General features: G+C 43.6%; 2 protein-coding genes across 2 annotated transcripts; one reads left to right on the top strand and one right to left on the bottom strand.

Annotated features, from left to right (window-relative positions):
- Window positions 1–1,724: 1,724 nt before the first annotated feature.
- On the top strand, window positions 1,725–7,902 carry LOC115112533 (eukaryotic translation initiation factor 4 gamma 2-like; the record flags this gene model as incomplete). Its single annotated transcript, XM_029639621.2, has 20 exons — window positions 1,725–1,798; window positions 1,965–2,030; window positions 2,113–2,238; window positions 2,491–2,593; window positions 2,691–2,822; window positions 2,966–3,032; window positions 3,118–3,269; window positions 3,352–3,462; window positions 3,542–3,724; window positions 3,818–3,953; window positions 4,040–4,203; window positions 4,313–4,420; window positions 4,538–4,666; window positions 4,768–4,872; window positions 4,975–5,190; window positions 5,299–5,557; window positions 5,653–5,857; window positions 5,960–6,168; window positions 6,268–6,389; window positions 6,541–7,902. Coding segments are annotated over 20 exons (2,733 nt in total), but the record flags the coding sequence as incomplete, so codon positions are not given.
- A 1,615-nt stretch (window positions 7,903–9,517) lies between these two features.
- Window positions 9,518–18,824, bottom strand: LOC115112209 (RNA polymerase-associated protein CTR9 homolog). Its single transcript, XM_029639088.2, has 22 exons — window positions 18,657–18,824; window positions 18,114–18,212; window positions 17,037–17,276; window positions 16,827–16,944; window positions 16,645–16,734; window positions 16,306–16,562; window positions 16,108–16,215; window positions 15,780–16,016; window positions 15,412–15,630; window positions 13,644–13,827; window positions 13,279–13,553; window positions 13,092–13,179; window positions 12,829–12,977; window positions 12,599–12,715; window positions 11,874–12,019; window positions 11,717–11,788; window positions 11,378–11,513; window positions 11,080–11,223; window positions 10,804–10,931; window positions 10,618–10,717; window positions 10,401–10,507; window positions 9,518–10,303 (listed from the first exon to the last, which is right to left on the bottom strand). The coding sequence occupies exons 1-22, from the start codon at window positions 18,699–18,701 to the stop codon at window positions 9,898–9,900; spliced, it is 3,465 nt and encodes a 1,154-aa protein (XP_029494948.2). The 5' UTR covers window positions 18,702–18,824; the 3' UTR covers window positions 9,518–9,897.
- Between the last annotated feature and the right edge of the window lie 8,957 nt (window positions 18,825–27,781).

The following is a 27,781-nucleotide window of genomic DNA, read 5'->3' as shown; positions in this document are numbered from 1 at the left end:
TTAACTGTAAATCAAATAGTGTTCATGTTTTGAAATCACTGAATGAGAATACTGAAAGTCATGACAATTGTAAAATAGCCCACTGAATCAAGTTTCATCCCTAAGAACTCACAACAATAGGCTACATGAAACCAATATTCTCTTTCACTTATATCAGAGATGTGTCAGTGAGCCTCCTATACCTAAACATACTGCCTGGAGGCACCGAACCCCCGTCAATCAATGTACTGCACTGGCAAATTACCACATTGTCTGAGTCCACATCCTGTGCACTTTGGCTCTCTGATAATCGTGCCAATGAGACACATACTACCCATGGCTTTACAGAAACTGAATGAAGAGGGGTTTTACCATTGGAGAACACCACATATGTTTTGTTTTAAAATATAGATATGCAACTAATAATGATATAAAAACACAAACTCACATTTACAATAGCTCAGACACAAATACATAGAATGGAAAAAACAGACAGTAACCTCTGATATAATGGATTAAAATAATTAGATAAAAGGCTTTATAACAATTGAGAGAGAATGCAGTTTATGCATTCCGTCCAGGAATACAACACATAAATACACCTTGCGTTTATTTCCCCCAGTAAACTGACGTTACATTTTTTATTTCGTTTTTTTTATATATATATATGTAGGGGCGCTTGGAGAGGGGGGCATTTGATTCTGTTTTATGTGTGATACAAAGGCTGGCAGTCCCATCAACGCATGACGTAGATTACAGTCAGCGTTCTTTTCACCGGTGCTCGGTCTCGTCCTGGAACGCACTGCTTTTTATTTCAGTATTTCCAGTTAATTAATCACGACCAAACAGGGTCCTTCCTTCTTTATTTTTATTTCTCACATTTGGAACCACACAACCTACAAAACTGACGTTCCTTCGGTGAAGGTATGATCGTTACATCTAGTCTCTGTTTAACTTTAGGTTTGGCTAGTTGGCCGTTTAACTGTTCTAAAATGGCTTCCGATTGTTAGCCTAGCTAGTTACTTGGCTAGCTTTCCAATGTGGCGTTTCCTGCGTGTGCAGCAGTTGAACTACAATTTATCACGACACATTAGTAGAAAATTGAGTCTTGCCATTGGTAAAATGCTACTAATATTAAGCGCTTGCCACACAGAACCGGTATATTGTTATTTCCATTTAACCAGGTAGCTGTCATCATTAACAGTTAACTAATAAGCTTTGTAAATATTGATATCGTATCACAAGACCGCTGACAACAATGATGTTGAAATGTTGAAAGTGACCGCTTACTAACTAATTAGCCAGTTAACGTAGCTGACTAGTCCACCTCAACCAACAGGCAGAGAGGAAATGATGAGCTAGTTACCGGTAGCATTAATTATCTAGCTTGTTAGCTAACGTTATCATTAGTAAATTGAGACCACTTTTGATCAAAACAGACATGGATGGCTACGCATGCCACGGATTCGGAATCTCAGCATTACAACGTCCTTGCCATGTTGTTTAGTTGGTTAAATGGGTCAAACATGGCTAACTACTGTAGTAGCCTAACGTTAGCTACTAGGCATTTACAACAAAGGATGTGTAACGTTAGCTGCGAGTGAAACTAGCTAACGTTAGCTAGCTCTGTGCTTTAGCAGGAAGCGTATGCCATGCGTCAAATGTATTCATTTACTTTGTACTCTAAAAAAGGCATTTCTTTCTAAAGGTCGCTTTTGCCTACCCCCACCCTTTGAATATTAATATTTTCGGGAATTCATCGTTGTCAAGCCGCCAAAGTGGAGAGTGTGATTGCAGAAGGGGGTGCTTCTCGTTTCAGGTAAGATTGTAACTTGTTTCAGTCTAAATGCAATGTAGTCCTCATAGGTCGTTGTTTCACTTCCTACTGATATCCCTCACAGTGTAGAATAGATTATAGCTTCAATAGTCCTAGCTATGTTCTTTTGTTCACGTTATTCTGCAAGTAAATCATATTTGTTCCACAGTGCTTCTTCGGGTGGGGGAGGAGGTAGGGGTGCCTCTCAGTACCATCCCAAGACTGTCGGCAACAGGTACTATTCAAGCCATTTTACTAAAACTAAATGTTACTCCAAACAATCTTACTTAAGATGTCACTAATGCTGTTAATTGCAGCGAGTTCCTGGGGAAAGCCCCAGGATCTAGCGTTCAGAGATGGGTTCCTTCACGAAGCACTAGACGAGATGCCAATGCCTCCAATGAAAAAGAACGACATGATGCAATCTTCAGGAAAGTGAGAGGGTATGTATCCCCTAATAAATTGTGGCTACACAAATTAGATTCAAATAAAAAGGTAATCTTGTAGGCTGTTTGACAACTTGAATCTGGTTGCTTCCCATTGCTTAAAAAAAAAATCCATCAGAAATGACTGGCACATTTGCAAGTCAGCAGATTTCAGTGAATGTGTGTTAGTGGTGCTATTTCCTAAAACCAGATAATGCCTTGTCTTCAGAATGCAGTATTTTTCATGTTTCCTATTCTTTCTATCCTCAGCATACTTAATAAACTGACCCCCGAGAAGTTTGACAAGCTATGCCTTGAGCTCCTGAATGTGGGCGTAGATTCAAAACTCGTCCTAAAAGGAGTGATCTTGCTGGTAATTTAAATTCTATTAGCGCTGTGTGCATTAATGTTTATTGATCGAGTGGAAAACGGCTATATTGTTAAGTGTACGGTCACCCCATTTCAAACAGATTGTTGACAAAGCCCTCGAAGAGCCCAAGTATAGCTCGCTTTATGCTCAGCTATGTCTGCGCTTGGCAGAGGACGCACCGAACTTTGACGGCCCATCGCCAGAGATCCAAACGCCACAAAAACAAAGCACCGTAAGCATCGTCATCCTCATCACAGATTGATTACTACCATAATAGACAATGGTATCATGGGGGTTTAAACAACATTGTGATGAATCTCGTTTTGTCGTTTTTCCCCTTCTAATCTTTTCATTTGGCAACAATGTGTGTTGCAGACATTCAGGAGACTTTTGATTTCTAAGCTTCAAGATGAATTTGAGAACCGCGCCAAAAATGTTGAAAGTGAGTGAACGTTTGAAAAATTTGCATATTTTCTGTGCCCTGTGTGGTTGATTGTGTTAAACTTTGCTCTTTTCTATTCCCTCAGTCTATGACAAACATGACAACCCTCTTACCTCTGAGGAAGAGGAGCAGCACGCCATTGCCAAGTTTAAGATGCTGGGCAATATCAAATTCATCGGGGAACTTGGCAAACTCGATCTTATCCATGAATCTATCCTTCATAAGTGCATCAAAACAGTAAGTTGAATATATTAGAGCTGTTTTTGCGTTGTTAAACCATATGAAAGGCATGTTAACTAATCTTTCGTCTTTATTTCAGCTTTTGGAAAAGAAGAAGAGAGTCCAACTTAAGGATATGGGGGAAGATTTGGAGTGCCTCTGTCAGATAATGAGAACAGTGGGGCCTAGACTCGATCATGAAAAGGCTAGGGTAAGCATATACTCGAGTCATTTTTATTTAGTGTCTTAATATTTTCCATTTGGGCGTGGCTAATTTGTTTCTCTTGCAGTCTTTAATGGATCAGTACTTTGGCCGTATGAAATCCTTAATGAACAACAAGGACTTGCCGGCACGGATTCGTTTCCTGGTGCAGGATTCAGTGGAGTTGAGAGGGAACAATTGGGTGGCTCGCAAAGCTTTTATCGATAATGGACCAAAGACGATTAACCAGATTCGTCAGGAAGCAGTAAAAGTTAGTTAACCATTTTTTATTAAGTGCAGCCAAATCTTATGAAAACGTATTGCCACGGCTTGTCTTTTAATACACGTATGCTTTGTCTTGCAGGATTTGGGTGTTTTTATTCCACCAATGGCCCAGGGAATGAGGACTGACTTCTTTTTGGAGGGGCCCTTCATGCCTAGGATGAAACTTGACAGGGAAACTCTTGGGGGGTTGGCGGATATGTTTGGACAGATGCCAGGTACATCCATGACTGACTCTTGAGTAGTTTGAGTTTATTGCTGTCCATCTCGAGTCCTGTTGTTTAACGTGTGTCCTGGCTACTAGGGAGTGGGATCGGCACAGGCCCTGGAGTGATTCAGGACCGGTATTCACCCACCATGGGCCGTCACCGCACCAACCCACTCTTCAATGGCCACAGTGGGCACACAGCCCCTGCTACCCAGTCTCAGTTCGAGATGGGAGGCAAGCCCTTAATCAAATCTAACCAGGTGAAAGTTGCACCCTTTACTAAAAGCAGCAGCTTTTTAGTATTCTTTAGCTGCTCAAATCTTGATGGATTTGACATTGCATCCAAAGTAATTTCAAACATTTTCTAAGGGGCAGAATCAAATTTTCCAGAACCAGAATCACTCGCAGCAACAGCAGGCTCAGTCTAAGGACATGGCACCGCGTTTCATCAAGAAAGGATCGCTCAACGCTGATGAGGTACAACACCTGGTAGATACCCACTCTTTTAAACCACCGTTTGCACAGGCAATAAGCCAAAACACTTTAGTGCAAGAGATGAGAACGATGCATAATACCCTATATTCCCCTTCTTAGATCAGTCTAAGGCCGGCACAGTCATTCCTTCTCAACACAAACCAAGTCCCAAAGTTGCAGCCACAGATACCAACAATGATTCCGCCAAGTGCTCAACCTCCACGCACTCAAACACCACCACTGGGACAGGTAAAGACAAACACGCATACTGCTTTTTTTTATAGCATTAAGCTGGAGATGATGCTTATCTACAGTCTGTGCCCACTCTAAACGGTCTTATCGTTTCTCAGCCTCCTCTGCTTGGTCTGAAAACCAACCCTCCTCCAATTCAGGAAAAACCTCCAAAGACCACCAAGAAACCGCCTCCTGCAAAGGAAGAGTTGCTTAAGATGACCGTAAGTTAAGTGGAACAATCTCAGGCACTCGCTCAAGTTGTACTTTTTGCCCCATAGAAGAAATGGTGAAAGCTAACAGTATTCTTCCATATATCTTATCAGGAGACCATAGTGACAGATTACCTGAACAGCAAAAACATTGATGAAGCTGTGAACTGTGTAAGAGAGATGAAGGCTCCCAAACACTTCCTGCCTGAGATGTTGAGCAAGATCGTGATCTGTTCTCTTGACTGCCCAGATGAAGACAAGGAGCATGCCAGCACCTTGATCCACACACTCCGCACAGAGGGCCTTGTTACTGGGGAGAGCTTCATGCGGGTCAGTCTTCCAGTCATGGCAAAGAGCTTTTGTTGTAAGATATCAAAGGTTCTACTGTTCAGTGAATTTACTCACCACATGCCTGTGTACTTTTTTTTTTTTTTACAGGCTTTCCTCAGTGTTCTGGACCAGTGTCCCAAGATCGAAGTGGACGTTCCTCTGGTGAAGTCCTACCTGGCCCAGTTTGCAGCTCGAGCCATCATCGCAGACCTGGTGAGCATGGATGAGCTGGCCCACCCTCTGGAGAATGGCACCCATTTTCCCCTCTTCCTGCTTTGTCTGCAACAGACTGCCAAGCTGAAGGATCGAGAGTGGCTCACTGATCTATTCCAGCAAAGCAAGGTCAACATGCAGAAGATGCTGCCTGGTATGTTAACATCTCCTAAACCCTTATCCTAGAAAGTTTTCACATTTGAACATGATTGTTGTGATTTTGACATTTGCCAAAACTTACATCTGCAGAAATCGACCAAAACAAAGATCGCATGCTAGAGATCTTGGGGGGCAAAGGCCTGAGCTTCTTATTCCCACTCATGAAGCTGGAAAAGGAACTGCTGAAGCAGATCAAAACAGACCCCTCTCCCCAGTCCATCTACAAGTGGATCAAGGACAACATCTCCCCTAAGCTCCACACCGACAAGGGCTTCGTCAACATCCTCATGACCAGGTATGGGAAAGGGCTAATGCCCACATAGCAGAGTTCTGAGGTTATGCATCTTGAAATTACTTATGTTAAAGACTGTCTGAATTCTGCTCTCCCCCACCCCAGTTTCTTGCAGTACATTGCCCAAGAGATAAATGCCAATGAGGAAGAAGACCAGTTATCAGCCCCCACTAAAGAACAGCTGGACCAGGAGAAGCAGCTGCTGCTGGCCTTCAAGCCAGTGATGCAGAAGTTCCTGCATGATCACCAGGACCTGCAAGTCAGTGCCCTCTACGCACTGCAGGTCCACTGCAACGCTAAAACTTTCCCTAAAGGTACGTAATGGTCACGGGGTCAAATTATTACTATGCAAACCCATTTGCCTCATGGTTTTTGTTTAAAGTTTTTTTTAAATACAGATTTTTCTTCTCTAGGCATGTTACTGCGCTATTTTGTCCACTTCTACGATATGGAAATCATTGAAGAAGAAGCCTTCCTTGCATGGAAAGAAGACATAACTCAAGAGTTTCCTGGAAAGGGAAAAGCATTATTCCAGGTAATTAGATTCGTACTCCCAGACAATTTGTATTGCAACTCACACCATTGCAGGTGCATACTAAACTGGCTTTTTTTTATTAGACCAGAAATGTATTACCCATGTCTGTGGTGTATCTCTGTTTTGGCCTCATGGTATGTTCCCTGTGAAGGTGAACCAGTGGCTGACCTGGCTGGAGACTGCTGAGGAAGAGGAGTCTGAGGAGGAAGCTGACTGAAGATCCAGCCAAAAGCCTTATGGTGCAAAAAATGCTATTGATACTGTTTTTTTTGTTGTTTCCCTGTCCCAATATGATATGCATACCTAACCACTGCAACACTTCATTCATCTTCCCTGTCCCAATATGATATGCATACCTAACCACTGCAACACTTCATTCCGCTATCAAGTTTTTGGCCATGTTAAGCCAATGCATTTTTTTTTTTTGGCTGTTTCTAGCGCTTAAGGGTAATAATGGTTTGCCATCTGTTTTTAAGAGCCCCTTTTTAAGATCAGTGGTATTAGCTGCTTTGAATAGACCTTTGTTATTCTTCAAGAAAATTGCAAGGGCCTTGTTCCTGCTGCTGAATTCTATGCTTTTTTTTTTGTTAACCAATTAACAACACTGTAGAGATGCACTTTGCTCAACGTCATACATGAGTCGTTGCAATATTCACTCATCCGTTGATTGTTACAAAGAATCCTCAACTGTAATCATTGGTTACCATAATATTTAATGGTTTTATTTGCTTGTGTTTCTACCTCCTCCTTATGGGCTTCATGTGCTGGGTTTGAATTACATGTCTCCATTTCAAATGTAAACACTTCTGGACTAATGCACAAGTCTCTAATAAAAAAAAAAGGTTTTACTTGCACAATAATATCCTGATTGTAAGAATTCAAATTCAGACCTTTTTAAAGTGGTTTTGTGGATGTATGTATGGCACATCACCTGGGAGAGATGAAATTATGCGGCCTTGTTAATTTATCAACCCTCGTTGCTGTGTCCCCCCCCCCCTTCGGTATCTGTCAAACATTGTGATACTTGAATTCTGATTTTCTTTACAGGGAACAACCAAACAATGGGTGAGTTGGTTTTGCATGGCTCGGTGTCCACTGGAATGGTCTAAAAATGTGCAAGTTACCCATCCGGAGCATTTGGCCATGCAAAACCAACTCACTTGGTCTGTTCTCATGCAACAATTTTCAAACTACACAGAAGTGCAACATGTTTTATTGGTGAATAATGTTAACATGAGAAATTATTTAGATTTTGTTACTTTCTCTGTCCCCCCCATGTGAAAATCTGAAGCCTGTTTGCCATAATGTCTGATCCAGATATTTATTGATCGTTTTTAATCATGATTTTTAAAATAATCATCTCAACTTATGATCTGATGAAATTATGCGGTATACATCTGTACTGTACAACTTTCTATAAAAGTGTTACTGTAATGTTCTGTAAGTGCTAAGAATGTTCTTGTGTATCACTATTGCTTAACTTTCAAATAAAGTTAAACACTGTGTTCACTTAGACTTGTCCTGGGTAATATTTATTGAGTTTCAGGCATGTAAATGTCAGCCCAAGAGCAGCAACATGGCCACTTAATATGGTTTATAACGTCCAACTACTGTATTAGTGCATGGTTGCTATGTATAACTCCCCAGTGACCAAGGCAAGCTCTCAAACACTTCCTGTGTTTCTTAGTAGGCCTCTGAGGAATGCCCAACAATTACAGAAATTCCTGCTACCATGGAAGTTAACTTTGTTTAGATTTTTAAGGAATTCTTGCCTTAATATAGCACATTGTCACACCATTATTTGTCCATTCCCATACTGAAAGGTTTTATTGCAATGGACTGATCCTTTTGGAGAACACGTCAAAGATCATCAGTGCCCACACGTGGTATGCATTTTGTAAGAAATTATGGTTAGAGAGAAACGTACTTATTGAAGTAGGTTGCAAAGGACAGATGTGACACATAAAGTGGGTGGTTCGAGCCCTGAATGCTGATTGGCCGACAGATTATCAGATCGTATACCACGGGTATGACAAAACATTTATTTTTACTGCTCTAATTACATTGGTAACCAGTTTATGGTATATGGTCAATATACCACAGCTAAGGGCTGTATCCAGGCACTCCGCGTTGCATCAGTGCTTAGCCGTGGTATATTGGCTATATACCACACCCACTCGGCCCTTATTGCTTAAATATAGTACTGTAGCAATTTTGCACGTCAGTAAGTGGTTGCAAGGGGAAGATGAGGACCATTAGTAGCAGTTGGACAGCATGTCCACAGCTAAATAAGGCAATGGATCAGTGTATTTAGTGGGGTGGGAGTATTCACCAGAATTGTGTTGAGTATTTGCAATGCACTTTAGGCTATTGCCAAGGCCTAGTTGTTCACTTTACTTCTATAGTCCCATTTCCTTATGAGCTTTTATTCTTAGATTAAGCATCCCATCTGCACTTCGAACAGAACTACACTGATACCCATATTTAGAACCATGTTTAGGCTACCAACACAGTGACAACTCTGAGAAAACTTCTACAAACAGGCGTCAAACTCATTCCATGGACGGACTAGTTTTTTTTTTTTCTTCACCTAGACAACCAGGTGAGGGGAGTTCCTTACTAATCAAGTACAAGAGAGGAGTGAAAACCTGCAAATACTCTGCCCTCCGTGGAACGAGTTTGACACATGCTTTACAACATACGTTCTTCAGCCCCGTCAGACACCCTGATCTGGTGTTGTCAGTTCCAGAGGCTGGCCACAGACAGGACCCACAGAGGTACCTCTGGAATGGGGCCATGTATTCGGAGTCTCGATGTGTCAACTATAATTACATTTACAACTGCATCACCTAGGTCTGCTGCCAGATTACTTAGCACTTGTCTTCATATAGAGGACGTTCATTTTTTTTTTTAAATGGCACATATATTCTGAACTTGTAATCTGGCATTTTATTCACCTCGACATGACTAACAATATTTTTCTGAATGGCAGAGGGCATGTTGATACACAAACAAGGCCAATGCAGCCAAAACAATTACGACACATTACCCCATAATCAGAAGTGTCAAGTTGTTTTCCAATGTCATACAAGCAGCTTCATCATCAGAAATAGAAAAAAAACTAAATATTTATTTTGTGTTTGTTTATTATCTACATAGAATTTGTCCCAAATCTGGGCCAATTTACTAATTTTCCATGACATCACCTCTTCCAATAATTTTAAGATATAAAATATATGGGTTACAGCTGTCAGAATACTTACAAGTCACATTTCCCATCAATCATCAACAAAACAAAAGGACACGAGGTACAGCATCAATGCAAGTCTTAACAGTCTGGTGACAAAAAACGATTAAAGACAACCCACATTATGGGCCACAAAGCTACACTGCATGTGCTCATTTCAATTTCATGGTACAAACCAAGACGGAACAAAAAAGGCTCTACAAAAATCAATGTCAAAATAACTTTTTTTTGTTGAAAAAAGTCAGTTCTGAGTTTGAAGCCTCAGTCGCTGTCAGAGCCAGAGCCGTGGTTGGAGGCCTCGTTGGCAGAGCCTCCTGGTTCTGATCCATTGTCGGAGCGGCGTGGGGAGCCTGCCGGGGAGCCCGCCGGAGAGCCCGCTTCAGAGCCAGAGGCTGCGGCCGGTGAGCCTGGCCGGGACTCGTTCTCCGACCCAGAGCGGCTCCTCTTGCTCTCGTTATCAGACTGCTCTGAGTCAGACTGCTGCTGCACTCTCTTCCTCTTCACTGGACGTTCGCTGCCTGAGTCGCTACCCGAGTTTTCGGAGCGTTGGGGGCTTCCAGCGTCGCTGCCAGAGCGGTTCCGGCCCCCGTCGGACTCACTGTCGGAGGCGATGCGCTTCTTGTGGCTGCCCTCATTATCAGAGCCTGAACCACTGTCTCTGGGGTTTCTGGGTGGTCAACAGATATGACATATTAGTGGCACAAAACTCTTCGGAGTTGTATTTTCATGTAGCATTTTATGTACGAATGAGTTTATGCCCTTACCGGTCTTCAGCAATTTTCAGTCCATCCTCGTCTGATGAAGAGTCAGAGGATGAGATGATGGCCTTTGACTTGATCTTGCCTTTGAGAGACGGTGGCACAGGCTCGGCCTAGACAAAAACAGAACTGTTACAACTCTGGGCCTAAGGCCGGGCATTTGGGAGAGAAAAAAACCCCATTAGAAAGACAAAAAGACAGTAACAAACTAGATTTAGCTGACCCTTTGGAACTTCTTGCCGCCCGCTCTGGGTTTGCGTTGCTTTTTGGGCCGTGAGCCTCCTTCCTCGTCATCGCTGCCATCGTCACCCCCTTTGTTGGGTCTGAAATACACAGTCACAGTGCCACTCACACCAGGCCATTTTCCTACCGGTCACTACAAATAAAACACTTTCCACAGCAGTCTCACCTCCTCCTCTTCTTGCGGCCCTCCTCCTCACTTCCGCTGCCACCCTTCCTCTTCTTCCTCCTTCTCACTGGCAGGTCCTCATCAGAGCCATCGTTGACAAACTCATCAAAGTCACCCCCTTTCTTGCGCTGGGGAGAACAAAACAAACAACAATATGGTCACACTGCACCCTAGAGCCTTTGTTTGAGATTCATATCAATGTGATGTGCAATGAGCTAATCATTGATCAACCCAAACCTCTGCGTTGCACTAGCTGTTCGACACATTTACACTCACTCGGCCGCCACCTTTCTTCTTCTCTTTCCTTTCCTCCTTCATTCCATCGGCGAAGGAGAGCAGACCCTTGGTCTTCTCCACATACATGGCTCTCTGCTCCAGCAGCTTCTTCTGATCCTCTTCCAGCTTGGTTCTCTTCTCCTCCTGGTGGGGCAGGAGGAAGACAAGGTCAGTGGGTTAGTCAAACCGTTATAAAGGAATAAATTTACATTGGACCAAAGAAGCGTGTTACTCAAGACATCACAGGCTCAAGTAAGGGATGAGGGACTTGTGGAGATGTGACATCCCATAGACAGACCTGTTCTTTATGCATCTGTTGGCGCAGGAAGTCCCTCTCCTGATCCTGTTTGGCCCGGATCTCCTTCTCCTCCTCATCCTGCTTCCTGGCCCGAGCCACGTGGTACTGGGCCTGACTCAGCAGGTCAGAGCATTGCCTGCAACGGCCCCCACACAAACACAGCTCACAATCCAGGCTTAGCCTGACATCTGATGGCTGGGCTCAGCTGTCATTCCTCTAATTTCCTCTGAGATATGATCTGAATTTTGGCTAAGAGTAGTTTATTGATTTACTGAAGGCTATGAAGTAAGTACTGGCCTGAATTTGGATTTTAGAGGGGAGATATTTGTTCAAACTGACCTGGCCTCAGTGGAAGCAAGCACTAGGTCGAACCTCATCTTGTCACCAGCCTTGGCAAGGTAGCTGAAATACCTGAAACAAAAAGAGAAGACAGAATTAGACTGAGAAAAGTGAAGGATAATTTTAGGAGAGGTGTTAAAGTGAGTTTAGGGTGTACCGGTGGGCCAGCTCCAGCTCTTTGACAGCACTGAGTACAGCCTTTAGGTTACTCTTCTCGTCCTTCAGCACCAGAGTGGCCAGCCTCTGCAGCACCAGGGCCACGTTGAACATCAGCACCGTGTCACTGGGGGCCACGTGACGCGCCTGGGGACACAGCCAGCCACTTTTGTTTTCTTCCATTTAACCTTGATTTAACTAGGCAAGTCAGTTTAGAACTAATTCTTATTTACAATGACGGCCTACCCCAGCCAAACCCTAACGATGCTGGGCCAATTGTGCGCCACCATATGAGACTCCCAGTCACGGCCGGTTGTGATACAGCTTGGAATCGAACCAGGGTCTGTAGTGATGCCTCTAGCACTGAGATGGAGTGTGTTAGACCGCTGCGCAACTCGGGAGCCATCAGTGAGTAAAAGGCAGGGTTGCAAAATTCCATGAACTTTCAATAAATTCCCTGGTTTCCCAGAAATCCTGGTTTCCCAGAAATCCTGGTTGGAGGATATTGAATTTCCTGTTTATTCCCATCTGATTCCGGGAATCCTCCAACCGGGATTTCAGGAAAACCCTGGAATTTATAGAAAGTTCTCAGAATTTTGCAACCCTAGTAACAGAACACTCACACAAGGATCACCCTGCTCTCATATAAACAAGCTCAGGCAAATGAAGCCCAGCCATAGGGTTACTAAAAGGAATGAGAGACGCTTCGTTTCACACAAATCTCACCTTCAGCAGAGTCTGTTTGCACTCCTGGAGTTTCCCGCATTTGAAGAGTGCCCGAGCCAGGTACAGCACCACCTCAGTGTTCTGATGCTTGTAGAATTTCTTCAGACAGTTCTCGTACTAAACGGCACAATGAGTGGATAAGATATTTTAATAGAACTCAAGTAAAACATTTTTTTAAAGGAATATAAAAAACCCTGCAGTGTGTACTATGAGCCAGTACAGAACCTTACCATCTGCACAGCGCTGATGTACTGTTTCTGCTCCACGTAGATGTGGGCCAGGTTGAGCCAGACGTCGCTGATATCAGCTGTGGCTTCTCTCACCTGGGCAAACACGTCACGGGCCTCTCGGTAGTAGCCCTTATGGGCCAGGACAGCACCTGGACAGAAAAGATGGCAAACTCTGAGGTATTTACATGCTAATAGTTAATACTCAGACTTGACTGTGCTTAAGCATCTATGTTAATACAATGAGTGAGTGAAGGCCAACAAACCTATGCCGTTGGCAGCGTAAAGATTCTTGGAGTCGTTTCGTAGGACCTGTTTGTAAATGGCCAGGGCTCGATCCTGATGTCTCTTTTCCTGGAGGGACACAACCACAGACAGACAAATGATGAAGGCAATGTTTCTGACAGTGATGATTTATGGCTCCACATCAAAACAACTGATATTCTGCTGTACCTTCTCCCGGTCCCTAGTGGGCTGGTGCAGGGTCTGGAGCCACACGTTGCCCAGGGCCAGCATGGAGTAGGTGTCGTTCTGAGTGGACGGCTGCTTGAGGATACGCTCAAACTTCTTCTGACCTGGACCCCACTCCTGCTTGGCCAAGTGGAGATTCCCGATCAGGGACCAGGCGTCTGGGTGATCCTGATTAATCTGCAGAGCCTCTTTGAACCAGTCGGAAGCTTCATAGAAGTTTCCTTTGTCACGAGCCATTGCGCCAAGACGCAGGTAACCTGCAAGCAACAACAAAGGACCAATTGATACGCACACAACCTAAGGAGACAGCCATGAACCAAAACATACAGTGTGTCTTCAGTGCTTACAGTCAACGTAGTTGGGATGTTCCCGCAGGATGTTCTTGTAGAGTTTCTCCGCCTCGTGGAATTCGCACATGGCCTCGTAGAGCCTGGCTAGGTTGTAAGAGGTGGTGACAGAGATGGCGTTGTAGTAATGCTCGTCATGCTCTCCCTCAGCTTTGGCCCGCTCCAAAGAAGCCAGGAAGTATTTCTAAACATGGACAGACAGAACAAACCCCTGAAAACTATTTATAGCTCTGTTGTGTCTACTAGGGTTGGGCGATGCTTGGAATGACACATCATCCTGTCCAAACATCATTGATATACGGTTGTATAGTAAAAAAAATAAAAAATATTTTAAAAAATCTGGGGGGGTGCACGTTGCACAGGAGGGGTCAGTCGATTGGCGGGAAGAACGCACTATAAAGGACACATTTCTAGGCCTGAACAGTGTAAAGCCTAGTTATTTATCTAGTTGAGGCTGTAAAATGATATACAAAATTGGTAGAGCGGTTTCTCTTGTTTATAAAAAATGCTCAGATATCAGTCAAAAACTAATATTATAGCCGTATCAAGTGTAGTCTACTGTCATTTCATTAGGCTACTTTCCAACAGTTTCAGACAAAAAAATAAAAAGGCGTGATGGGATTTCACTATAGTACTGTCTGCCTTATGCCATAACAGAAAAAAAACTATGGCTCCTTGGAGGAAAAAAAAAAGTTTGTCTGCCTGTTTGGCGGCTCTTTGGTTTCAGGCTGAATGATAAAGGTGAGCCAGCAGACCTGAATAAAGGTGAGCCAGCAGACCTGAATAAAGGTGAGCCAGCAGACCTGAATAAAGGTGAGCCAGCAGACCTGACCTAAGTCACTTTCAGAACGTGTAAAAAGACATTCAGGGCAAAGGATCGACAGACTACAAACCTCCGTCAACATTTACAAGTCCATCATCCTGCTGAGTTTGCTACTCTGGGGCAGAAAAGTTGAACATGCTGGTGTTCCTTGCCAGAAACCATTAGGTAGGCCTAAGACATGGTTTAAATAAAAAAAAATAAAAAAATAGACCTAAAAGGTTCAGGGCCATTCCCCTCAGAAATGTCCGGGAACTTGCAGGTGACTTGGTGGAAGAGTGTGGTAACATCTCACAGCAAGAACTGGCAAATCTGGTGCAGTCCATGAGGAGGAGATGCACTGCAGTACTCAACGCAGTTGGTGGCCACACCAGATACTGGCTGTTACTTTTGACCCCCCCTTTGTTCAGGGACACATTATTCAATTTCTGTTAGTCACATGTCTGTGGAACTTGTTCAGTTTATGTTTCAGTTGTTGAATCTTGTTATGTTCATACAAATATTTGTATGTTAAAGTTTTCTGAAAATAAACAGCTGACAGTGAGAGAACGTTTTTTTACATTGTTCTCTTGCATTATGTTAACAGTCTAACAACCTCATATGTATTGAACATTTAGGCTATGGCAAATAGGGAATAGGCCATTTGGCATGTTGCCCTGCTGTGTGCTCTGAGCAGCACTGTTGTTCGCTGCCAGACTCCAGAGGTGCAGTAAAATTCAAATACGCTAAACTATCGTGTGACATTACGATGTCGTCACTATCAACAATGGCTGTCAAACATCGTCGATAGACGACACAATCGAAAATCACCCAACCCTAGTGTCTACCATCACCACAAAGGCAAGTTATGAAACTACAAATAACCATTCAAGTAGTTAATTCATTCATTGCTACAATATGTAATGACTAATTCTAGTCAGGCAGCTCTGCCATCCTCCTAAACTGTACCTTGGCCTCTCCCAGGTTCCCCAGTCTGAAGTGGAGAGCCCCCAGGTTGTTGAGGATCTCAGGGGGGACGTCAGCCTGGACCTTCTCCTGCAGAATGCGGGTGGCCGTGCCGTAGGCAGAGAGGGCGCCCTGGATGTCGGTCTGCTCCAGGATCTGGGCCAGCTCGATCCAGGCCTCCACGTCATCAGGGTACTGCTCGGTCACCTTCTTCAGATGACCCTGCAGAACAAAAAGACATTACATGTTATTGATTTTTGCAATAGTGCTGATTGACATCTACAGAGTTACAAGTTAAGAGATAATGCCACAAAGATCAGACAAACACATACTTCATGCGAGGTTCACCTTCACATCACGGTTTTACTTACTTTGGCAATGTCTCTCTTTTCCTGATCATCTGACGTAGCATAAAGAGAGCCCAGGATCTTCATGGTTTCATAGTTGTTGGGGTAGGCCTTTAGGACCTTCTCAAAGCACTGGGCTGCATTCTCCTTGTCTCTACGGTACACGTACATCTGCCCCAGGCCAAAGAAAGGCAGCACAAAGGTAGACGAGGCAAACTGGGTGGCCTGGTAGTAGTACTGGAAGGCCTGGTCATAGTCCTCCTGAAACACACAAGCAAGGAGAGATGTAATGCCAATTCAATTAGAAAAGCAAAAGTCTTCCCGAAAAATAAACTGAGGCCTTAGCGCTTACCTGTACATGAAAGGAGCGGGCCAACTGGTAGCAGCTCTCAGCCTGCATAGCTTCCACCTCTGTGTTGTGAAAGGCATGGAGAGCCAGGTGCTGCACTTTACTGTAGTCCTGAAAATAAGTACATCAATGTGAATGATAAACGATGCTCAGGTCAAGACATGCTACTATTTCCCAGGAATAAGATGACAACCCTCTCACCTTTTTGAAGAAGAAGTGGTTAGCCAGGTGGTTGAGCACCATGGGGTTGCTGGGGTCGATGGTGTATGCTCTGGATAAGAGCTGCACTCCATTCTTGATGGAGTCGGGCTCCTTGCTGTTGAGCTCCAGCACAGCCAAGCCCACAAGGGCTCCCACACATTTGGAGTTGAGCTCCAGGGCCCGCCCAAAGGCCAGACGGGCCTTCTCCAGCTTACTGAGCTTGACAAAGCAGTGGCCCATCCCCAGCCTCACTTCGGCTGGAAAGATAAATAGTGACAGTATATTAGGAGACACCAGGGATATTATTTATAATATGACAGGTGCAAGTGAAATGCTTACCAGGACATCCAGGGTTTGTGCGTAGAGCCTTCTTGTAGTAGGCCAGTGCTCCCCTGTAATCCTTCTTATTGAAGGAGATGCAAGCTTTACCTGTTGAAATAAAATGTATAATGGTTAGGCCCTATTTCAAAGTGAACCTTTGTGGTTGTAATGGTAGATCTTTCCCTTTGTGATTTACTTACCAAGTAGAGCAGGGATGTTATTGGTGGACTGATTCAAGACAAAGTGGAACTGAGCGTCAGCCTGGTCCATTTTGTCCCCCTCCAGCAGACAGAAACAGGCTCTTCCCAACAAGTGGTTCTGTTACAAACAAATAGATTACATTTATGATTTTTTATGATGGAGAAATTAACTTTCACATTATCCAATAATTGTTAAGCAGATTTTCTTACCTGGTCGTACATGATGATCTTGTCTGCCATGGTGTAGAGCAGGGTGGCCTGAGTGATGAGCTCCTTCTTGGCATCTTTGTTCTTCTCTTTACGTGCCTGCTGGACATAGTAGGCTGCCAAGGTGTCCAGACAGGTCATCTGGTCCTTCTCATGGTCTCTGTAGTCCAGGTTCCCATCGATACGGGCCGCCTCCAGCAGCTTGACAAAGTCCTCCGTCTTCGTCTGTTTGTAATATTCCAGCTAAAAGAAAAATTATTTTTTGTTTATTTTGGTGACAAACAATCCCTGAACAAACCCTCAGTCAGTGGGAATGCAACTACATAACTCACCAGGGAGGATAGCCCATTTCCTGGACCTGAGTTCTGTGTGACACCTTGGGAGATATTTGCCGACCCGTACCTGTTTGGTAACGCTTTTCCCACGTCTGAGAATATATCAGCGGTTGGTGGACAGTTCTGATAAGGAAATTGTGGTTTACGTCACCGGGCTTTGCCCAGGAAATGATTACATTAAATTGTTAGATGCTGCTACCCCCCACACACACACACACACAATCAAAACATTCTATGTTGTGTCTCGCTTGTGTGTTTCACACTTGTTTGTCTAGCTAATCAACCTTACAATTGGGCAGCATGCTGCTGCAGACGGGTAGTAGAACAGAGCGTGTTCGCGCGCAAACATTGACATCCATGTTTGGTTTTGATTTGGGGAGGGTATCCTCTAACAAATGGATTAAATGATTTCCTTCAGCGATGCAGACGACAATTTCCTTAACAGAACTGTCCACGGATATACTCTCCAACATGGGAAAAGTGTCTCCAAACAGGCACAGGTCAGCAAATATCTCACACGTCTCTCCAATGGTATGCCCTAAGACGGAATGTTACTGTAAAATAACTGTACATGGTGGCAAGCCTGTAGGGCTACAGGGAGGAGTTACAGGTAACAGTACAAATTACAATGTAACTGTATTTGATTTAACACTCACACAGAGTAAAATGTACAACTATCAATTCAACCATTACATTTTTTTAAGTGTAAATGAATTCTCATACCAGTCTGTGTATTCATACTTACAGCAAGAGCAATCCATATGTGCAACTGTGTATGCTCCTGTTTCAGGATACTGATGACCTCATCTCCTTCTGGCAACTGGTCGAAATCAAGCTCAATAACCTGCAGAACAAATCATTGATTCACTAACAAGACACAGGTCTACGTGAACACCAGTTTGTACACATACAACCTTAACCTATGGCTAAAAAGCTTGATCAGAGGCCCATGTTATTTTATTAAATGTTTTGACTGGGGACAAGAAGTGGCTGCATTTTATTGGTTTCTGAGACTTGTATCTCACGCTAATTAACTAGCTTACTAGTTCGCTTACTGAATGATCTGAACGACAATATCAACTGTAGACAACTTACAAGTCTAACCTGGGTGATGACCCATAATTTTCATGACTGATAGTAAAAAATGTTTTTTACAAAATCTCAGAAGTTGTTAGCGATCTGGCTGACGTTAGTCAACAAACACAGGGCAATGCTACGTTAATAGCTGACGTTAGTAGGCTAGCTGTAGCAATCCACGGTCAAACAAAGCAGCGTAGCTAGTCCTTACCTCGTCGGTGTCCCTTAAGGGGATTTCAATTGAACCCCGAGACATATTGGCTGATGGAAATCCACGTCCCTACTCCAATATATTCCCAAAATGTGTTCAGCTGTCCCCGTGGTCTCAAGGATCTGGCTCCACTTCCGCTCTAGAACAAATACATAGGTGTTCACAAAACAATGTCCGGGTAGTACAGCGAGCGACTAGTGGAATAATATGACCCACTGGTGTAATACCGGTAGCAAATGTTTTATCTCTCTTCTTGGCAGCCTAAACTTCTTTCGACTGAAAGAGAAACATTCTGTATTTTCACAGTAGTATTTGTTGTATTTTCAAAAGTTGTAGGTATACTAGTTGTTTAGAAATCTGTAAATGTTTGTTAATAATAAATGGTGTTGTTTTCACTATTTTACCATGCGCAAAGTAGGGAACTTGAATTTGTTCATTATGCAGTGTGCCTTTCCATTCGGGCTCCATAGTGGTCGTGTTCGAGAGCATCAAAACCGTGATGTATCATGGGTACATTATGACTGACTGATCTACAAATAATAAAAGACAAGAAAGGGAAATAAATATTTGATTGATGATTGCTTAAGGGAGGGAAAAATAAGACAATAATAAAAGCTGTTATAATTGTGATAATCCTCTGTGATGTGTTTCTGTGACCTGTGCCCAGTTCAGGTCTTCATTGACCCTGTCCTATCCAAAAGATTCTGATCGCTACTGTATGAACAAAAAAAACCTGGTGATGTCCTATTGGTTTATGCGTGAGATGTTATGCAGATGATCTAGAATAATTTGATATGTTAAACTGACTAATGTTAATTCAAAAAGTCCATTAACTGTGTTATTGTTTGCTGGCTTGGGCCAGCAATCGGTGGAGCTGAGGGGAGGGGGTGGAGGTGTCAGCTGGTTTTGATGTGTGGCAGTGAATGATCAAAACAGGCAAAGGCTACACTCACTGAAGAGCATCTTGAAGGTTTTCCACTGCTAACTGGCAGCAATAGAGCTGTCTAAAATTAGGGTGCATGTGATGAGATGTAGCTAGTTATTATATGTTTTCGAATGAACATTTTCTGCAGCTTTCAAAGGAATATTCCTCAACTGGGAGGTAAGACCTTATTTGTATGTATTCTCACCCTTTTCTAATATATCTAACATGGTTAGGGTAAGTATATATGTCTTGTATAACTTCATAATGCAATCTTGATTAATTAATAACTGTAAACATCTAATGTAGACTACTTGACATCTAGTAAGCTTAGACAACCTCTCTCTGTTTTATTTTGTAATGTTTCCACAGTCTTTCTTTGCTTCGTGTGCTGTTGACTGACCTGCAGTTTCAGTTACATGACTGTCACAAATCTAGTCCCTGGTTAGGTTAAAGTTCTGAGGGGTCATTCCTTTCTCTTGCCCAGGGACCCAAAAGGAAAAAACACCTGAGTTCAGGAAACACAAGTTAACAAAATAATATTCCCATTCTAACTGGATCTTAATACATTACCGTGCATGTAAGTATGGTATTACAGTATATGCAGATAATGCACTTCTACAGCGATGGCTTGTTAAGGACTATTCTAACTCAGACTTTCCCCCCACAATCAAATAGACATATTTGATATTTTACTTACAAAAACAACACTACGATTCTAACAATTTCTTCAAACTCAAACTTCCGACTTTTTCAGACTCATTTGTAAACCAGTATGACAAGTATTTTATATGCAATGTCATATTTTTCTTTATACAGAGAGATGTTATGGCCTCGGAGAACTTAATGAATTTTTCATAATGAAAACTCTGAGTTTAATCTTCTGAGCAGCCACGGTGAGAACCATGAAAGCAGCCGGCCATCAACTCAGACCAGGCCGATGAAAGATGACAGAAGGGGATACATAGCACGAGCACTCTCAAGGGACTCTGGAGTTAGCTCCATAGAGCATTACCTGGTACCGGACAGCAATGAAAGTAAGCATTGATGTTAATATTTACATATTGTCAATGGCACTAAACATTATTATAATACAGAACATCTTGATAACCAGGCATTTATTTTCTCAGATCAGGAAACAGAATGCTTAAGTTTAGACATTTAAGTTTAAAACTACTTTCACCACTGCATTTTGACTTCTGCATTCGCTAATTTTGAAATTGTACATGACATAGCCAAATGGATGTTTTAGTGTGGAGCAGCTATGGACCAGAGGATTCTACTGAAGAATCCATGGACACAAGTACATTTTCTGAGGAAGAGCTTCTTGATATAACATTTGAGGCATGCAATACCACTGGCACAGGTACAGATCATCTCTTGTAATAACAGCTGTACATCAGTTTTCTTTTTGTATACTCGCATGCTTCCTAAGTCTTTGTTCTCAATAGGAGAGGTTCTGGCCTCCACGATCATGCAGTACCTGCAGACTATGACTAGCCAGAGCCCAGAACAGGACAGGCTGAATGCTTTGAATTGTATGCTGGACCCTGAGTGCCGGTACCCCGCTATTAGCAGGGCCAAATTCCAATCCACCATGAGGGAGTGGATTGCCCAGTGCAGCCAGGATGGGTAAAGAAAAAACCTTCAGACAGCTAACTGCTATAGAATGTTCATCTGCAGCAGCCTTATAATTAACAACATGCCTCAGAAATTCTGCCACTAAAAATGACTGACATTTTTAGTTGATTACATCTGTTTGTGTGATTTATTTTGATATAACATTGGTTAACCTGCTAATCCGCTTTGTATCTATAATTGGAGACTAATGATTGTTTGTATCTTTCAGCATGCATGAGGACGACAAACATATTTCAGGGGAAAACCCTTGTAAAGTGTCTATAAATGGTAAGGTTTTGCTTTTGTAGGCAGCCTGGGAATCTGTCTCAGATATCAGTGTAATTCACTCATTGTGTTGTTCTTTCACGGATGGATTTCTCAGGTCCTGAAACTGCCTTCTCAGAGAGAGAACAGTGTTATTGGTAAGTTATTCAGCTTTCTCAGTCACTCATGATTTGACTCTTTCTATGCAGTACTTTTTCTGTATTCTACTGTATTCAACTGGTTTCCAGTTGAAGCTCGCATTGGCCCTCCCACCCCTACGGGAGGGCATCTCCCGCTCAGCCCAGTCCAAGCTATTCTCCGTCCTGGCACCCCAGGGGTGGAACCAGCTTCCCCCTGAAGCTAGTACAGCAGAGTCCCTGCCCATTTTTCGAAATCATCTGAAACCCTACCTCTTCAAACAGTATCTTAAATAATCGTCCTCCTCACCTCCCCTTTTTAAATACACTTACCCCCCCCCACACACACACACACCCACACACCCTTCTAGCTCTGACTCTACTGACAGCTACGTTGTTGAGGAAAATGTTACTTTCTATGCCTGTGAGATGTGGTTGTCCCACTTAGCTATCTCAAGATGAATGCACTAACTGCAAGTCGCTCTGGATAAGAGCATCTGCTAAATTACTAAAATGTAAAATGTAAATGTATTAATGCTGTAAATCTGACTACTCCTTTGGCTCTAGTGACTCCAGGGAGCTGTTGGCCACTGTGTCTGAGCTGAAGCATGCGCACAGTAGAATGAGTAAGCAGAACAACAGCCTGTTGAGGACTGTATCTCAGGGTGAGGACACCAACCTCCAGCTCACAGTGGGGATCACTGAACTAAGTGCCAAGCTGGCCAGGAACTGTTTGTGAGGATGGAACAATATGTTGTTTTGATATGGTGGAACATTATATGGATTCATTATTGCAAGGCGTGGTAGTTCTGATGATTTACTGTTGTAAAACTGTCTGTGTGACATCCCCAGTGCCCAGCGGTCAGCAAGGAGAACCAGGTCCCTTGTGGAGGAGCTTGAGGATGCCAGGAGATCCCTGATGGAGGCCCAGGAGAGAGCCAGCCAAGCCCAGGCTAGCAGCTGCAAACTGGTACTGCACTCAGCTCTTAGCAGGAAATTACATATAAGGAAATGGCATATAAGGAAATGGTATACAAATGTCTTAGACCAGAGGGTGGATGATTTCTATTGGATTGCATACATTTCCATATACATTATTTTTCTTCAATTTTAGAGCAAAGAATGTGACTGTCTGAAAGCACACATTAAAGTGCTTGAAGACAAGGTAAATGTGATCTTTATTATTATTTCATAATAAATGTACAAAGTGTGTGATGTCACATACTGTATATTATATGTGCGTGACACAATCACTTTTATATCTGCAGAATGAACAACTCACACTCGAGGGGACTTGTTTTGAAGATTGTCTCAACAAATTGAGAAAGGTTAATGCTGAGATGAGGGTAAGAACTGTTGGCCAGAACATCTCTGTCTGTCACTGAGATAAGAGTGCAGTAATGGAGATCCTCTCATTTGTTTTGCAGGAGGAACTTGAAGAAACCCTTGTCATGCTGGCTGTAAGAGACAGGGAACTCACTAAAGTTAGTATACCATACCTTCACACATAGACGGTTCATTCTCTGTTTTACAATGACTGCATTGGTAGATTTGTATTTTTTTATTGTTTCTTTCCAGAAAGACATACTGATGGATAAGCTGAAGAACTCGCATCTGGAGAACCACAGAATCATTGAGGTATCTTCATAATAACATTCATCATTTCAAGTTCCTGTAGTTATGCCTGTGCACTTGCAGAAAGTAGCTCTGATTGTTTTTTCCTTGTCGTTGAAGGGGCTACAGTCAGAGTTTATGCATTTATCAGAGCATTCCCAGCATGGGAATTGAAGGGAAATTATGTAAATATATCACTAGCCACTTTAAACAATGCTACCTTATATAATGTTACTTACCCTACATTATTAATCTCATATGCATACGTATATACTGTACCCTATATCATCGACTGCATCCTTATGTAACACATGTATCACTAGCCACTTTAACTATGCCACTTTGTTTACATACTCATCTCATATGTATATACTGTACTCGATACCATCTACTGTATCTTGCCTATGCTGCTCTGTACCATCACTCATTCATATATCCTTATGTACATATTCCTTATCCTCTTACACTGTGTATAAGACAGTAGTTTTGGAATTGTTAGTTAGATTACTTGTTGGTTATTACTGCATTGTCGGAACTAGAAGCACAAGCATTTCGCTACACTCGCATTAACATCTGCTAACCATGTGTATGTGACAAATAAAATGTGATTTGATTGATTTGATTTGAAGCTTTTTTGAAGTAAGTGCTGTCAATCATTTCTATGTCCATATGCTACTCGTCATTATTTTTGTTGCCAACATCTCACCCAACAGCTGTTCAGGTGCCATATTTGTTGGGGCTCATTCGTTACTGAGAATGTGCTGTATGTGAGTGACATAATCACAAAGGGACATGCTAGGGGTCAGTGGGGTCAGTGTGTTTAACCTGGTGCTGTGTTGCTGTAATTCCTAGGTTTGACAGGCACTGTGGTAGTCCAACAGGTTTCCAGGGAAGGAGTGGAGGGGTTCCTAACCACCGCTCTCTGCATGCTGAGATCCGGGACATTCAGCAGGTGACAAAGGCTTTAGTTCTGCAGTTGGTTATCAAAAGCCCTATCGTGTTACTATAGGTTTATTATAATGATGTATTTCCCTCAGCAACGTGGGGTTCTGGAGGAGATGAGTGGTCCAATATGTGGGGTTTGGTCCTCTCACACTCAGAGGGAAGATATCCAAAACATAATTCACAGGATCAAGTCTGCTGAACTGGCCCACCTTCTCCACGCACACTACCCAGAGAGGGTGAGAACACACACACACACACACACTTGTGTCTGATGAATGATAAAAGTGTAGAAAGCTGTTTCTAGGGTCTGACGTCTGTTCAATCACTCAGGATTCTGTTGGTGGTTGTGCTGTTGAGACCCTGGAGAGGCCATATCCCCACAGCCAACAGCCACAGCCTAGCATCAAGCAGCAGCTGGTTAATGTGTATGTGAGTTTTTATCCCCTTCTCTCTTCTGTTGTGATTACTGACATAATAAAAGTACGACAATGGTTGCTATTTATTGCAACGCATTCTGACAATAAAAAGAAAGTCTGGTGTTGCTACTTGCCAGAGCAATTATAAGGACTACCATTATATCATCAGCAGTAATTACTGGCTTTCTGTCTAATATAAGTGCAGATAAGTGCAGTTTTAGAATCCTTGGTTGCTTCAAGATGTAACAATGTGTGAGTGAGTTGTTTATAAAGTCCAGGCTGTTCTTCCAGACTGAAGGAACTGGAGCAGCAGACGACTCTGTGGGAGGAGAGAGAGGAGAAGGTGGCGGAACAACGGAGGCTACAGGAGCAGCAGGAGCAGAGGCAGAAGCCCCAGGCCAAGAGGGCAGCTGTGGTGCACTGGTGGAGAACCCTTAAGGTGGAGGGGGGTAGGACCAAGGTCAAGCCGGAAAACACGCTGACCCAGCCCAGCAAGGCCCTCACTGACACAGATTCCAAGCTCCAACAGGCAAAGCACACCATTACAAAGATTAGGGAGCAGGTATGCCACCTTGAGTCGGCTCTGAGAACTGCCCAGGAGGACGTAGCTGAGCACAAAAACATTCAGGACAGGGTGGGTGTTCTTCTTCACAAAGACAAGGAGACAAACACGGTGAGAGAGGGACCTGGCCAGACTGGGGAGGAGGCATCAAAGGAGTGTAAGGACGTGGCTGTGGCTAAAGACCCTGTGGAGCACTCAGGTAGATCAGAGAAGGTAGCAGCCCAGGTTATGACCTCAGAGGGTCTGCTGGTGACCCTCAGGAGGATGGAGGCCATGGTCAGCAGTGCCCTGGAGGCAGCTGAGCTGGTCAGGGAGAGTCAGCGAAGGGTCAGCCAGGTCAAGGAGAGGATGGAAAGTATCACTCAGAAGATGGAGGAAGCTCTGACCAGAGCAGCGCACACAGAAGGTCAGCTCAGTTCCCTGGAGGCCAGGGTCACAGCCAAACCTCAGGTCAGTTTGCATAGTCTATTCTGTGTATTACAAGAATAGTGAGCTCAAATAAGCCCTGACAGTAAAAGTTTAGAATTTTCTTTAATCTAGTATCTGCATGTTTAATATGCAGCACCACATCTATGTTCACATATCTGCTTTTGCAATGATGACCAATGACCTTTTATACTAGGTTGTTTTCCTCCGGTAAAATTCGTACAATTTATTTACAGCCGTTTCATTTACATTTCCTCTCTCTCTTCTGTTCCGAAGTTGCCAGGTCCTGTAGGGCAGACAGCCCAGCCTGGTGTTGAAGCTATAGGCAGAGATAGACCCAGGAACCCCTCTCCTCCAGGTCCTGTAGGGCAGACAGCCCAGCCTGGTGTTGAAGCTATAGGCAGAGACAGATCCAGGAACCCCTCTCCTCCAGGTCCTGTAGGGCAGACAGCCCAGCCTGGTGTTGAAGCTATAGGCAGAGACAGATCCAGGAACCCCTCTCCTCCAGGTCCTGTAGGGCAGACAGCCCAGCCTGGTGTTGAAGCTATAGGCAGAGACAGATCCAGGAACCCCTCTCCTCCAGGTCCTGTAGGGCAGACAGCCCAGCCTGGTGTTGAAGCTATAGGCAGAGACAGATCCAGGAACCCCTCTCCTCCAGGTCCTGTAGGGCAGACAGCCCAGCCTGGTGTTGAAGCTATAGGCAGAGACAGATCCAGGAACCCCTCTCCTCCAGGTCCTGTAGGGCAGACAGCCCAGCCTGGTGTTGAAGCTATAGGCAGAGACAGATCCAGGAACCCCTCTCCTCCAGGTCCTGTAGGGCAGACAGCCCAGCCTGGTCTTGAAGCTATAGGCAGAGATAGACCCAGGAATCCCTCTCCACCAGAGCCTATGACCGAAAGCTACAGCAAGTCTAGATGGCCCCTTATAAGCGGTATGATGAGACTACGACTACTGAAATACAGGGCAAACACAGCATTTGTATGTCACTAAATGTAGCAGTATTAATGAGCCTATTCTATTGTAAGAGGAGAAACACAGAAAGAAACAAATGAGTTAGCCACTTTCTTTTTTATTCGTAATCCCTTTGGACGCTACTGAAATAGGCCCAGCAGATTGTAACGTACACAAAGCATTTGGCGCAGATTGTCTGAAGGCCCCTTGGTGAGTGTCACTGATCATGAAGGTTTTACTGTGGCCATCATGGGCCTTGCCCTTGTTTTCTGTGTCTCAGGAGCCCAAGCCTTATTATCTGGGGAGGAATAGACGAAGCCCCTCAGTAGAAACACCAGGATGTAAACAGTGAACATTTGGTGTGGTTTGCTCTCACAGCTAGAGGGAAGACCAGCTCTGTTTGGTTCACACGAAAGGGAGTCATGCTCATGTGACTTCCGTGACGAGAGTCCATCTAAGCAAGGTCACAGCCTTATTGTTTATTTGTTCCCTAGCCTTCTTCACGGTCAAGTTGATGAGTTTGAAAAATCTTGATAATGCTGGAGATCAGTGGAAGTTGTTTGGTATGAACAGGCCAACTGGTCAGTGTTTGTAGTGTGTTGGTGATCAGATCACTACATTAGTTCTACAGTACAGTGTAGTTTATCACCTGACCCTTGCCCCTGTTCTGCCAGGGTTTTGTGGTGATGAGTAGTCTTCTATTTGCTTAACAAATGAAGCATCTGCCATGAGAACAGCAATATTCCAGAAGCATCCTCTGATGCTCAAATAACATCATGACACTTACCTTACGCATTCTCACCTGGCAGGCATTCTCACACAACCATAGAATATGGCACATACTGCATGTAGGTACTGCAGGCACTGCAGGTGGGATATGTGATATGTGGACTACTAAAAGCCAGCACCAGGCTAATGTAGTATCTCTAGATGTGGGCTGTGTGTAATCTAGCCCAATTGATGTGACTCCTGGCTGCTTTCACTTTAGAAGGAACTCCCCATAAAAGGAGCTCTGGATGCCAGCATCGACTCTAGCTTGATATTCAAAATCAAATGCATTCCATCCAGTAAGACAGGATGAACCTCCTGCCTTCCCCGCATGGAAATGAAGAGATTTGGAATATACCTTGCAAATGTAGGCCTGTTAAGGTGTTAGTAAAAGGCCAGTATTCCAACACACTGACTGTAACATCTCCTGAAATAAGCTTGTTGGATACTAGCCTTCGTCACACACAAAACAAAAGATGGAAGCCAGAGGGTTAAATAAG

This window comes from Oncorhynchus nerka, linkage group LG27, assembly GCF_034236695.1.
Source record: "Oncorhynchus nerka isolate Pitt River linkage group LG27, Oner_Uvic_2.0, whole genome shotgun sequence".
NCBI classification, from domain to species: domain Eukaryota; kingdom Metazoa; phylum Chordata; class Actinopteri; order Salmoniformes; family Salmonidae; genus Oncorhynchus; species Oncorhynchus nerka.
Note: the sequence above shows the minus strand (reverse complement) of the source record. Positions and strands in the feature narration are given on the sequence as shown.

Coding starts and splice junctions, on each gene's coding strand:
- LOC115112209 (XM_029639088.2), bottom strand. CDS start 18,701: ATGTCTCGGGGTTCAATTGAAATCCCCTTAAGGGACACCGACGAG. Junction 16,216..16,305: donor ACCACTTCTTCTTCAAAAAG/GTGAGAGGGTTG, acceptor ACTTATTTTCAG/GACTACAGTAAAGTGCAGCA. Junction 12,978..13,091: donor TTACGCTGCCAACGGCATAG/GTTTGTTGGCCT, acceptor TTTTCTGTCCAG/GTGCTGTCCTGGCCCATAAG.